The sequence below is a fragment of the Carlito syrichta genome, unplaced genomic scaffold (assembly GCF_000164805.1).
Source record: "Carlito syrichta isolate Samal-C Ts95f unplaced genomic scaffold, Tarsius_syrichta-2.0.1 Scaffold314096, whole genome shotgun sequence".
Classification (NCBI taxonomy): Eukaryota; Metazoa; Chordata; class Mammalia; order Primates; family Tarsiidae; genus Carlito; species Carlito syrichta.
In genome coordinates this window covers 192,791-206,591 of record NW_007258192.1, presented here as the reverse complement: position 1 = coordinate 206,591, position 13,801 = coordinate 192,791, and the positions used below count along the sequence as shown (strand labels likewise).

Here is a 13,801-nt window from a genome sequence, read left to right as displayed (position 1 = left end):
CCTCATCTCTACAATAAATCAAAAAATTAGACGGGCGTGGTAGCGCGCGCCTGTAGTTCCAGCTACTTGGAAGGCTGAGGCAGAAGGATCACCCGAGACCAGTAAGTCGAGGCTGCGGTCGCTGGGAGCGTGCCACTGCACTCCAGTCTGGGCAACAGAGTGAGACTCCAACTCAAAAATAAAAATAAAAAATAAAATAAATAAAAATAATACAAAGAGCAGGATTCAGTGTGTTTCCAGGATCAGAGCTTAGTCTGTGGCCAGAGTCAGGACTCAGTGTTTGACCAGGATCAGGGACCAACATATGACCAGGGTCAGGGATCAGTGTGTGACCAAGGTCAAAGCTAAGTGTATGGCCTGGATTATGGTTTGGCATACAACAAAGGTCAGGGCTCTCTGTGACCAGGATCAGGGCTCAGTGTGTGACCAGGGTGGGGCTCAGTCTATGACCAGCATCAAGGATCAGTGTGGACTCAGGATCAAGTCTCAGCACGTTGTTGGATTACAGAGAAGGTCCACTTGTGTCTTGGTCAGACTATCTGATGGTTTGGCCCCCTCCCCCTTACCTCTGCCACCCCTGAGTCTCTTGGGAAGGTGCCAGAGTTTTGCTTTCTGCCCAAAGAGCAGCCTCAGGCTCTCAGGGTTAGCCCTGCTGCCTCTGGCCCTCCAACTGACCCTCTCCACATCTGCAGTTAGAGGACTCAGCTCGACGCTGGGGACGAGAGAAACAGGACTTGGCCACACGGTTACAGGAGCAAGAACACGGCTTCAGACGCCCCTCAAACTCCATCATCATAGAACAGCCTGTGAGTGACGCCCTGCAAGTGCTACTGGGGGTTCTGGTGGGGAAGGGCGGTAGCCACTCCACCCCCAAGCCACTGGGCCCTGAGAAGAACCACTGAGGGCCAGCTCCTAGGCTGAGAACCAGAAGTCTGAGTTGCCAGTTCCCCAGTCAAAGGCCTTGCTTGGTCCCCCACACACCACCTGGCTGAGGGGAACAGAAAACCCCTGCCCAGACGCCCCCTCCCAACAAGCAGGATTCAGTGTGTTTCCAGGAGTGCTGTGAAGCTCAAGGTGAAAGTGACTATGTGAGGGGTGACCTGAGCAGACGTCCCCAGGGTTTCAGAACTGCTGCTAGTGGGCAGAGTGGCTTGTGTGCTCTCGCCCCTGACTCCCCAGAACCTAAGATTCTCCTGATGGCCCACCCGCCTTGGGTGGCTGTCACGTGCAAACAGGCTCCACTCTGCCCGCCTCCCAAGAACAGGCCCGCCCACAGGCTTCACTCTGCCCGCCCACCCAGCCCCAGAACAAGGGCCTCACTCTCCCCTGTGATTGAAAATGGTGTTTCCTGTTTTTGAGCCAGCGGTACTTTCTCTTGGCAAGAGACTTGGCAGCTCCTGGGAAAGGCTGGAAGGGACGAGGGGATGAACAGGGAGCACAGGGTGAATTCTGCAAACCCACCTGAGCCCTGGGGACTCAGGAAAATCAAGTGTCACCTGCTGTGATCGGGTGGCTTTAGAAATCTTCAGGAAGTCGTGACCCACTGGATTTGGCACCCTCTGAGGCAAGACTTGCCTGGTAAGATGCCCTGGAGCAGGGGCCCCAAGGATGGGGTCATCCTCACATGCCTTGCCTCACGTGCCACAGAATGCCTCCACCCACTCCACGGACCCCAGGCAGCCCTCGAAGCTGGAGCCCTTGCCGCCCGGCTCAGACATGAAGCTCAGCGAGCCCCTGGACCCCCGGAGACAGACCTCTGACCCTCAGCAGATCTAAGCACCGGAGCGGGCCTGCCTGCCTGAGTGAGGGACGTCTCATCCCCACTCCCTAGAAGTGACTTTATTAAACGCCATAGTTCCATGAGCACTCACCTCCTTCCTGGAGCAGGGCCTGCTTCCTCCTCCCAGACCTCACTCAGGGCCTGGGCCCTCTGCTGCAGCCTTAGAGCCTCCTGCCTGTCCTGGGATCTGGTGTATTTGGAATGCCAGAGGCCATAGTGGACCCAGGAGGGGGGACAGAAAAGGCCTTCCAAAGCTGGGGCCAGGGAGACAAGCTCCTTCCTGGTCTCCAGAAGTGAGGTCACCAGAGGCCAGCTCTGCAGGGAGACGCAAGGGAGGCTAAAACTTTCCATCTGCCCCAAGCCTTCTATCATGTGTAAGTTGCCTTTTTCACGTTTGGTTCATCTGTCTCTTGGGAAGGGAAAGACTTGAAGCTGTCCTATGGCAATCAGCTACATCATGGTATAAAATACCCCTTTAACCAGCTTGGCTGAGCTGCTGACATCAGGTCCAAATGTAGCCAGTGACAGGAAAGCAGTTGGGGCCAAGGGGAAGGAGGCCCCACTGTGGTCTCATCAGAAGGTCTGGGTTTTAACTGCAAGCACGCTGTGTGACTTCGGATGACCCAAGCAACCTCTCTGAACTTCAGTTTCCCCATCTATCCCATGCAGAGCCTGACCCCTTTGGCAGTAAGGCTCCTCTCAGGTCTAACATTGCTGAATCAAAGCTGACTCAGGCCCAGAAAAGAGCAAGGAACTAGGAAGAAGAGACAGAGACAACAGGGGAGAGGGTTGTGGGCAGAGGGAGAAGAGCAGAAATGCCCCAAGAGTGGACCCAGACCTGAGGATCCCGGTAGGAGGGGCCAGGCCACTGGGCCACTGTCCCAAGCTGGACTAGCTCCCTGCTTGCCTGCAGGACTTGGACTTGGATAGCCGAGGAGTGGGCTATCCGGAGCTGAGGATCTCAGAGGGCGTTAGGGGCTGAAATTGAGACTGTGTCCTACCGCCCAAATAACGCACCAAGACTCTGCTGCAGCCTCCCTGCCTCTGCCCAGACCTTGGGCAAAGGGGCATGTCCCCCTGGAACAAGCCAAGACGAGGGTCAGGTGGGGAGTGGAAGAAGCATGTTGGCCTCTTGTCCCAGGAGCAGTCATCTCACAGCAACCCCTCAGTGACATGGTGTCCTACCCACAGGCCTCAGCCTTGGCCATGCCAAGCCTCGGGCCAGGTCTTGGCAGGAAGTCCTCATGGCCCCACCGAGGACTGCTACCCAGGTTTCAGCCAAGCAGAGCCCTATGTGAGTCTCACCCCTGCCAGGCAGGCCCTCCCAGGAAGGCAGGACTAGCCCACACCCCCCAGGCCACCCCAGCTCTCCACGGAATTCCACCAGCTCCTTTGTCCTTCTGCCTGATGTGTCCCTGGTCCTGGCACAGTGTCAGTACCCCCACACACACTCTGCCTCGCCCCCAGTCTCAGGGAGCCCAGGTTTGATCCTGCTGGTTGCTGAGCTGCTGTGGGCATGAAGGTCATGGTAAAGGTGGCTCCGAGTGTGGCTGTCTAAGAGCCCATTGGGAAGAAGAACACCACATGGTTCAGCTGTTTATTGTCTAAGAGGCTGGGAAACGGGGAGGGCATCGCTGAGCTGTGGCAGGTGACCACCAAGAGCCCAACTACCCTGCTCAGTGGGCTGGGGCTGGGCAGAGAAGACAAGCAGGCCTGGAGACAGAGGAAGAGATCCACAGCACCCCCCACCCAGCCTTCTCCCTGCATGGCTGCTGGCATCCTCTCAGATCACGCTGGGGGTGCATCCTGCTTAAGGGGCTGGAAGGTCAAGAAGATGGGCTTGTCAGGCACCAGGATGAGGTTGAACGTGGTGCCCACATCACTGAGATGTTGGATTCCAACTCGGAAGTTCTCCAGCATCTGAGAAAGGCGGGTGGTGGACTTAGGGGTGGGCGGGGAAGGGCCAGTCTCCTGGCCTGGCTCATTCACCTGTAGGCAGTGCCTGTGGACGGTGATCTTCCCCAAGGGGTTTACCACCAGCTCCTCGTGTAATCCTGAAAACACCCACTAGTGCACTCTTCCTTTGACTTGAGTCTTGATCTTAACTTGTCTACAAAGCCTCCCTTCCACCCTGCCCACACGCCATCAGCATTGTGGGTAAACCAGTGGGGGTACCAGTGGGTGGTGGGCAGTCAAGCCAAAAGAAGACACAGCAGGGAATTATGGGAGGGGAAAGGGGCAGTGACTGGAGGCAGATGTGCCCCAGCTCCTTGCCCCCAGGGCTCTGAATAGAGACGGGAGGAGGTAGCCCAGCGCCTTCTTTAGGGCCAGCTCAGGAACCCAGGTGTCCCAGACTCGACTCACATGGATGAGGAGGATGGTCATCTCCAGTTCAGCCATCCGCCGACCCAGACACTGGCGCACACCCCAGCCAAAGCCCAGGTTCCGGAAGTGGGTGATGTTCTTGTCTTTGCTCAGCCATCGGGTGGGATCAAAATTCTCCGGGTTCACAAAGAAGGCGGGTTCTCGGCCCAGGGCGTAGTTGGACACCTGAACCAGTGTCTAGAGCAAGGTGACCAGAGGCGTGAGTGGACCCCATAGCCCTGAGCCAGCATCCCTGTCCCCTGCTCTCTCACCCATCCCTGCTCCCCAGCATGGCTGCCCAGCTATCCAGGACAGGACATTCTGCCCGCTGTGTGACCTTGAACAAGGCTTCACCCACCAAATGGGGATGGCTGAAGACAAGGATGGACAACCCAAGAGACTGTCCTGCCCTTTCCTCAAACCATGAGGTTTACCTCCCAACTGGGCCCCAGCAACATCCCAGAGGTCATCACCCTGTGCCCACCACCCCTGCCCTCACCTCTGTCTGCGACTGCAGTCTCCTACTGACCTCTCTGGCTAGCTGGTAAAGCCTGTAGCTCCTTGTCTGCACCTACCTTGGCAGGAATCATGTAATCTCGAAGAACCAAGTCATTGGCAAGGTATCTCTGCAGAGTCACGGAGATGGGGTGGAGTCTGCGGGAGGAGAGAAGGGGGCACTCAGAAGCCTGGACACAGGCCCCGCCCCCAGGGGGCATCTCAGCCCTAACTGTGGCAGCCTGGGATATCTGGGGGTGGGACCCTGGCTCTGTTTCCTCCTCCCCATTCCCAGCTGTCTTCTCCAGACTCCTCACTTCCTGCTTCCAAGCTCCGCCACACCCATCCTTGTAGCCCTTTCCCCCGGGTTCCGGCCTGGCCCTGTCTCGGGGTGGGGTTAGGTTCTGGGTTGGGGGAGGTACGGGTGCATGTGGGCTTGCCTCAGGGTCTCCTTGATGCTGGCTTTGAGGAGCGGGACCAACTGCAGCATCGTGGCTATGTCTCCCTGGGCCTGGCGCCGGGCAGCCAGGACCTCCGCCCGCAGCATATTCTGCACCTTCAGGTTGCGCGACATCTCGTATAAGTGCCACTGCAGGGTCATGGACGTCTGCGGGAGAGTGGGATGCAAAAGACCAGGAGGGCCTATCATTCCCAGGCACCTTGAGGCCTTGGCCCATGCTGAAGTTTCATTTCTTTTTCTTTCTTTTTTTTTTTGAGTTGCACTCCAGGCTGGAGTGCAGTGGCATTCCAGTGTCAACCTGCTGGGCTCCGGTGATCCTTCCATCTCAGTCTCCCAAGTAGCTGGAACTACAGGCACATGCTACCACACCCAGCTAATTTTTTATTTTTTGTAGAGATGATGTCCCACCAAGTTTTCCAGGCTGGTCTCAAACCCACAGACTCAGGTAAACCACCCACCTTGGCCTCCCAAAGTGCTGGGATTACAGGTTGAGCCACTGAGGCCCGCCTGAAGTTTCATTTCTAAGATCTTCCCTCTCCCGCCACCTATCCCCCCCACCCCTATCTGCAAAAGCAAAGCACATTCTGAAAGGCAAATGTACAAGAAACCATTCTCGCCACTCAGGGAGGAGTGTTTGGGGGCCACACCCATCCCTCATGTTGCCAGAACCTTCTGTAGAGTGTCACCCACATATCCAATGCCTTCTTCAAAGAATCCCAGAGGCTGTAGCGGCCAAGTTCTATCATAATGATTATACTCCAAGTGACTGTCATTCCTCTTGAAACACCTTGGTAAACTTCCAGCCCCCTCCCCAGCAGAACTCCCTAAAACCTTGGCCTCTGACTGTAGCAGCACAGCTCAAGTAAGGCTCGGAGATACTGAAACCAGACCCCCAGATCTACGTCGTGTCAGTGTTGCAACTCCCATGTGATATACGCTGAGATTAACCAGCTAATCTCAACATAAACCAGACCTTGTGACCATGAACCCTTCCCTGGAGGTCTGAGTGACCCCTGAGTGACCCCCTCCATTGCCATGGTCCCAGATTCCTCAATGATGATGAATGAATCCCATTTGGGACCCTGCCTTGGAGCAGCCAGGACACGGGTGGCTGCCACTTCACCTTACTAATGATCAGAACTTTGTTCAAGAGGCTTAGACACTCTCCTCCCTCCTCCTGGCAGGACAACAATGAAAAAAATGTCACCCAACCTGTTTTTGGCTGAAAATCCTTGCCTGGCTCCCTAGAGCACCTGGATGAAGTGCAGAGGCCCAGGTCTTACCCTGGGGCCCCAACAGGTCCATCACTGCTCCTCCCCTACCCCTGCCTCCTTCTAGCATGCTCCAAATGCTCTGGCTTCTTGGAGTGACTTACAGCCTCCGAGCCCAGAAATCTTCCCTCTGCTGGTTCCTCTTCCTCGAATTCCCTTCCCCACCTAGGAATCAAGCATGTGCTCCATTTTCAAGACTCCAATCAAATGTGTGTGTCGGCTGGGCACAGTGGCTCAAGCCTGTAATCCCAGCACTTTGGGAGGCCAAGGCGAGAGGATTGCCTGAGCTCAGGGGTTTGAGACTAGCTTGGGCAACTTGGCGAGACCTCGCCCCTACAATAAATCAAAAAATAAGCCAGGCGTGGTAATGCATGCCTACAGTTCCTACTACTTGGAAGGCTGAGGCAGAAGGATCACCTGAGCCCAGCAGGTCGAGGCTGCAGTGGCAGTAGGCGTGCCATGCTAATCCAGCCTGGGCGACAGAGTGGGACAACAACTCAAAAAATAAAAATAAGTAAAATGTGTGTCTCTGTCTCAGTACCTCAGGACCTCCAAGGCCTGCCACAGAGTAGGTACTTGGGAGATACCTGTTTAATAAGGTTGTTTATAAGTACTAGCTGTGTGAACTTGATCAATTTCCTTAACCTCTCTGTGACCCAGTTCCCCCATCTACAAAAGGAAATAATAGTAATATACCCCATAATGTTGTTTTTGAGTATTCAATTCAATCCTAACACAATTTAGGACCCTGCCTATCATCTCATACATGCTTAATAAATGCTACCTCACAATTGTAGCATCCTGGGTGCCAGTGAGCAATTTCTGAAGATCTCCTCTACAGACCTGACAATGAACTATGTTTAAAATATGCTCAAGCCTGGTACGGTGGCTCACACCTGTAATCCCAGCACTTTGGGAGGACGAGTCCGGGAGTGTGAGACCAGCCTGGGCAACATGGCGAGACCTCGTCTCTACAATAAAATAAAATTAGCCAGATATGGTGGCAAGCGCCTGTAGTCCTAGCTACTCAGAAGGCTGAGGCAGAAGCATCATCCGAGCCCAGCAGGTCAAGGTTGCGATGAGCCATGATCATGTCACTGCGCTCCAGCCTGGGTGACAGAGTAAGACACTGACTCAAAAAATAAATAAATTTAAATAAATAAATATAACATATGCTCAAAGGCTCCATCTGCAGCCTGTTGTGGGGATGGAAGCCCTTCCCTCAGAGTGTCATAGAGACTTATTAGCAGAGAAAGCAGGCTATTAGCCCCAGGACTGAACACACATGCTCCCTGGTCCTGAAACTCTGTTCTTCCTCTCTCCTCCTGGCACTTTCTGCAAGACACAAGGTGCCTTTCAGCTCCTCGATGGAGGCTGTCCCAGTCCTGCATGTCCCACGAGTCACTCCCGGTCTCCCAGTTTCATCCATAGCTGGTGTGTGCCTCTGTCATCACAGTCCATAGCATAATGAACAGCCGGGCATGGAGGCTCGTACTTGTAATCCCAGTACTTTGAGAGGCTGAGGCAGGAGGATCGCTTGAGCCCAGGAGTTCGAGACCAGTCTGGGCAACATAGTGAGACCTCATCTCTACAAAAAGTTAAAAAAAAAAAAAAGTAGTGGAGTGTGATGTGACTGAATAAAGGGAGAATCCCTTCTGCCCAGGAGTCCAAGGCTGTGATGAGCCATGATTGCACCGCTGCACTCTAGTCTGGGCAACAGAATGAGACTTTGACTCAAATACATACATACATACATACATAAAAGTAACATGGTAACCATCTGTTCACATTACTGCCTCCGTGTTACAGGCTGAATTATGTGCCTCCCCAAATTCCTGTGTTGAAGTCTTATAACCCCTAGAACCTCAGAATGTTATGGGGCCTTGAAAGACATAATTAAGATAAAATGAGGTCACCGAGGAGGACCCTGATCCAACTATGACTGGTATCCTTATAAGAAGAGGCAGTTAGGGCCTGGACACAGAAGGAAGACCATATGCAGACAGAGATAGAAGGCAGCTGTGTACACGCCATGGCCAGAGGCCTCACAGTGAACCAGCCCCGACTACACCCTGATCTTGACCCTCCAGCCTCCAGAACTGTGAGAAGATGAATGTCTGTTGTCGATACCCTCCAGTCTGTGGAACTGTCATGGTGGCCTTAGTAAACGCGATTAACATCCCTCCTCTCTGATGCATTTGAGGACATTTGATCTCCTTGTGGCCTCAGTGCCTGAGTCATAACGAATAATCAACAAATACTAGATAACTAACCCTCACTATCACACTCGCATGAGAAAGTTTAAGAACTGGGAAAAGGGAATGGCACATGGGACAGATAAGTGTTAACATTCAAAAAGAGAAGTTTTGGCCAGGCACAGTGGCTCACGCTGGTAATCCCAGCACTTTGGGATGCTGAGGCAGGAACATCGCATGAGGCCAAGGAGTTCAAGACCAACCTGGGCAACATAGCGAGACCTCATCTCTAAAAATATTAAAGAAAATTAGCTAGGCATGGTGGCACACACCTGAAGTTTCAGCTACTTGGGAGGCTCAGGTGGGACGATCACTTGAGCCCAGGAGTTTGAGGCTGCAGTGAGCTATGATCGCACCACTGCACTCCAGCCTGGACAAGAGAACAAGATCTTATCTCTAAAAAAAGAAGCAAGACAAAAAGAAGTTTCTGGAGTACTGGAGAGAGCACGAGGGAGACACCTCAGCAGAGGCCTCCGGGTGCCAGGGCACTATGGTGCACTGAGAGCTGGAAGGGGGAGGAGGCGGGACAAGAAAAAGGTCCCTGGATGGCAGAGCCTACAGCACGCTCCACTGGCCTCCCGGTTTCTCGGGGCTCCGGCCTAAGTAAGCAATGTCCTCCACCACGAGCTGAGGGCCCTTGGCTGGCGCAGCTCCCCATCAGTGGGGCTTCCATAGAGCAAGTATCTGGAGGGGTCTCCCTCCCATAGAGACCCCGTGTGGAGCCTGGGCCTCACCACCACGCCCAGACTCTCCTTTCTCACAGGCAAACAGAAATCAGCTTCAAGCCACACACCGGACGACCCGACTTTGACCTCATCCTCCTAGGAGATTCAAGTCTGGGAAGTGGTGCTGAGGTGGTGCAGGGGATGTATCCCCCATGGGACCCCCCAAGCAGCAGGGTTTCAGATAACGAGCAGCCTGGCAGGAAGGGGCATGTGGACACGGAAAGACACAAGGTGGCCTATGGCTGCCTCACCGTGTCCACACCTCCGGCCAGCATCTCAGTGATGTTGGCCTTGACGTCCTCGAAGGGCAGCTTGCTGGTTTCCAGGAGTTTGTAGAGGACGCCAGGGTACTTGCTGCTGACCGTTTTTTTCTGTCTTGAGTCCCAGCAGAAGTTCTGGGTGTACTTGTCAGCTGTGGGGCAGGAGAAAAGAAAGAGTGAGGTTCCCTGCAGGTGGACGGGAAGGAGGGTACCTTTGCTAGAGGTGGTGCCCAGGGCTTGGGCGTCCTGTGCTTTGAGAGCTGCCGTTTCATTGAACACTTACTCTGTACAAAGTCCTTCATATCTGTTTTTTCATTGAATTCTTGGGTTATATGACACCGTTCCCATTTTACAGATATGGGAAACTAAGGCACAGAGAGCAGTTGTTTGCCCACGGCTCCATGGGGTGGAGGGGCAGAGGTGGGACTTGACGCCACCATACCTCCACCAGCCTTCTCCACCCATCTTTCCCCATCTCTCCCCCGCAAGTCCTGGCCCTCTGTCACCCAGCATAGGGCTCAGACACTGGCCCTGCACCTTCTAGGAATCATGAGCACCTTCGAAGAATAGCATGGACGTCTTCACTCCTCCTTCTCCAGAAAAATCTAGTCATCACCCACAGCCAGTCTTCAGCCCATTTCCAGGGGTCCAGGGACTTCTTGAAACCTCTCCAGAGAGTCAAGTCAGCACCCGTGGACCCAGCGTGGGGCCAAGCGGCCGACCGAGGCCTAGGGCTCCCAGTTGGTCCTGGACCAGTCTGGGTTCCCACCCCCTGAGGTAAGCCAGGCCCCAAGGTATGGCCTGAGGAAACCTGACCTTTACTGAAAATCACATCCCATGAGGCCACGTGGTCCCTCCAGGTCTTGGTTCTGAACAGCCGGAACAGCTCTGGTGGGAGACTGAGCATGGGCACGCTCGTGTGAAACATCTGATAGATGGCGTCAATGAAGCGCTGGGCCTCGGGATCCACCACCTCCTCCAGCATCCCCAGGCGCTCCCCGAACATGAGGCTGGTGATGGCTGTGGGGAGGCAGAGGCTAGGACTCCACTCCCACCCCGCCACCCCGAGCCTCAGCTCCCAGGGACGCCTCTACCCTCACCCCCACAGGGTCTCCCAGCCTCCTTCTGTAAAGAACCCGGGGGCCTGAGTGTAGGGTGATGGCTGTGATGGCTGTGGGGAGGCAGAGGCTAGGACTCCACTCCCACCCCGCCACCCCGAGCCTCAGCTCCCAGGGACGCCTCTACCCTCACCCCCACAGGGTCTCCCAGCCTCCTTCTGTAAAGAACCCGGGGGCCAGAGTGTAGGGCTGAGGGAAGCCGTCCTCCAGCAGAGGGGTACCAGAAAGACCCTGAAAAGGGATTTTGAATGGAAAGCAGGGTTTCTAGCAGAGCCAGGAGAGGGCCCAGGCCAGGATGACACCACTCTGCCCACCCTTCCAGCAAGAGAGCTCCTCATCTTCAATTGACTGAATTGGATTAATATTTCCTGAAACAGGTCAGACGGGAGACCACGGGACATGTATTTCTGAGTAATTGGTCCTCCAGGACCCAGTCTGGCTGGGCCTAAGAAGTCATAACAGGTTGGGTATGGTGGCTCATGCCTGTAATCCCAGCATTTAGGGAGGCTGTGGCAGGAGCATCACTTAAGCCCAGGAGTTCAAGACCAGCCAGGGCAACATAGTAAGATCCCATCTCTAATTTTTTTTCTTAAAGTCACAACAACCCCAAGTTTGTCCCACCTATTATGTGAGCAATTTGAATATTGATTTTTTTTTTTTTTTAATCAGGATCTTACTGTGTCATTCAGTCTGGAGTGCCACAGCACAATCACCACAGGCTTGACCTCCTGGGCTCAAGTGATCCTTCCTCCTCGGTCTCATAAATAGCTGGGACTACAGGTGTGTGCTACCATGCTTGGTTAGCTTTTTACTTTTTGTAAAGACAAGGTCTTGCTATGTTGCCCAGGTTGATCTCAAACTCCTGGGTTCAAGCAATCCTCTCACCTTGACCTCCCAAAGTGCTGGGATTTATAGGTGTAAGCCATCTCCCCTGGCATGAATACTGATTTTAGACCAAGCTCCAGGCACCCCGAATCTCCTAAAGTGACTATACAGCTTCATCAAGCCACAGGGCCTTTGCATATGCTGTTCCCTCCACCTCTACTGCCTGACTTCCTTACCCCATCTGAATAACTCCTAGGTATTCTTTCATGCCTAACTCAGATTCACCACCAAACCCTCCTCTCCCTTACCAGACATGGAAGGTCTATGTCCTGTGATATGGAGGTTTGGAGAATGAAGGTCAAGCCAGGCTCCGGCTTTTGGAGCATGGTGGCCTTGGGGACCTGGACTCTGAGGGCCCTCACCCCCACAGCATGGATATCAGGTGAGGAAGGAGGCACGTCCCTCTGGGTGACTGACGGTGGGGTTGTGCTAAGTAGCTCACCCAGAAGCCAACGTCAACACTTCAGCAGAGGCTGCACTAGGTCTCAAGGTGAGACAGTGAAGCCCGAGTCCTCCCAGCCCCAGACCTGTGCTAGCCAGGTGCCCACCCCTTACACTCAAAGGCAAAGCGAAACAGGTCATCGCTGATGTCTCCTGAGAACTTTCCCAAGCCCTCCTGCTTGATGCGCCTGCGCAGGACGCCGATGAAGTCCCGAGCCACTCCGTCCAGCAGGGGCACGAAGTTCTTGATGGTCTCTGGAGCCATCACCTCCTGGTTCAGGACCACCCGGTCCTTCTTCCAGGCTTCCGCGTTCCTGAGAAAACACAGGCCCGCAGGCCCTCGTGGTCACAGACCCCAGGCCTGGCAAACATGGAGGGGCTGACTTGGTTCTCGCGGAGGCTGGGCCATAGCTCAGAGCATCCAGCATTCCCGTGAGGGCTCTTCCCTTCACTCCTCCCAACACCCTCTGCCTCTCGCCTCTTCCCTACCTGGTGAGGAGAGGAGAAGGGAGAAATGAGGGAACAGGAAAACAAAACCTGACTCCCTTCTACTCCCTCTGCTGCCACTGTCAGCCCGGGTCTTTTATTTATTTTTTTAGAGATGGGATCTTGCTATGCTGCCTAGGGTGGTCTCAAACTCTTGGCCTCAAGTAATCCTCCCGCCTCAGCCTCCCAAAGTGCTGGGATTCCAGGCATGAGCCACCCCGCTGGGCCTGGAACTCATACTCTTCCAGCCCTTTGAGTGACGTTCAAGCTCTCAGGGCTTTGCCTTGGCTGCAAGCATGTATTCCACGCCACCGCCCTTCCTCCTGGCTGATGCTCACTTCTGCCACGCCAGAGCACTTCCATCTCAACTCTTCTGACTCTTGCACAAAATTGACTGACCTCTCCTTCTCTGCACCCCCAATGTGTCCTGTTACTCACTTTGTTGGGGGGAACTGGGGTGCACAGAGCTGGTTTCCTCATAAACCTCAGCTCATGGCGCACTCTTGAAAACTAAGAGTGTGACCGTAACTTACATCTGCTCAAGTGGACCTGTCCCATGCTTCGTCCCCATCTAAGGGGACCAACCCCGAGTCCCTTGCTCTTTTTTGTGTGCAGTATTATTGGATCAAAAAAAATTTTTTGCAGGGCTCGGTGGCTCAGCCTGTAATCCCACGCTTTGGGAACCCGAGGTGAGTGGATTGCCTGAGCTCATGGGTTCAAGACCCGCCTGGGCAACTTGGCGAGACCTCATCTCTACAACAAATTAAAAAAAAATTAGCTGAGCATGGTAGTGTGCCTGTAGTTCCAGCTACTTAGAAGGCTGAGGCGGAAGGATCGGGGAGTGTGCCACCGCACTCCAATCTGGGTGATGAAGTGAGACTCCAACTCAAAAAAGAAAAAATTTGGTTTTTTTTTGAGTCGGAGTCTCATTCCATCGCCCAGGCTGGAGTGTGGTGGCACACTCACAGTCACTGCAGTTCCGACCTGCTGGACTCAGGTGATCTTCCACCTCAGCCTTCCAAGTAGCTAGAACTACAGGTACGTGACACCATGCCCGGCTAATTTTTTTTTTTTTTGAGTTGGAGTCTCACTCTGTCACCCAGACTGGAGTGCAGTGGCCACTCCTGGCCACCACAGCCTCGACCTGCTGGGCTCCGGCGATCCTTCCACCTCAGCCTTCCAAGTAGCTGGAACTACAGGCACGCACTACCACGCCCAGCTAATTTTTCTTGATTTATTGTAGAGATGAGGTCTCGCCAAG

The 13,801-nt window shown here is 54.2% G+C and overlaps 2 protein-coding genes across 2 annotated transcripts in view; one reads left to right on the top strand and one right to left on the bottom strand.

The window, feature by feature from the left end:
- The window catches only part of CCDC33 (coiled-coil domain containing 33), a 115,128-nt gene extending 113,352 nt beyond the window's left edge, over positions 1–1,776 (top strand). The window contains exons 19-20 of the mRNA XM_008071032.1: positions 693–806; positions 1,648–1,776. Of these exons, the coding sequence (XP_008069223.1) occupies positions 693–806; positions 1,648–1,776 (243 nt within the window). The remainder of the gene's footprint in view (positions 1–692; positions 807–1,647) is intronic.
- Positions 1,777–3,486: 1,710 nt separating this feature from the next.
- LOC103273593 (cholesterol side-chain cleavage enzyme, mitochondrial) overlaps positions 3,487–13,801 on the bottom strand; it is a 15,631-nt gene continuing 5,316 nt past the window's right edge. The window contains exons 3-9 of the mRNA XM_008071028.1: positions 12,169–12,368; positions 10,427–10,630; positions 9,602–9,762; positions 5,080–5,246; positions 4,720–4,798; positions 4,145–4,342; positions 3,487–3,700 (exon numbers count right to left, since the gene is read on the bottom strand). Coding sequence (XP_008069219.1) covers positions 3,569–3,700; positions 4,145–4,342; positions 4,720–4,798; positions 5,080–5,246; positions 9,602–9,762; positions 10,427–10,630; positions 12,169–12,368 — 1,141 coding nt within the window. The 3' untranslated portion in view covers positions 3,487–3,568. The remainder of the gene's footprint in view (positions 3,701–4,144; positions 4,343–4,719; positions 4,799–5,079; positions 5,247–9,601; positions 9,763–10,426; positions 10,631–12,168; positions 12,369–13,801) is intronic.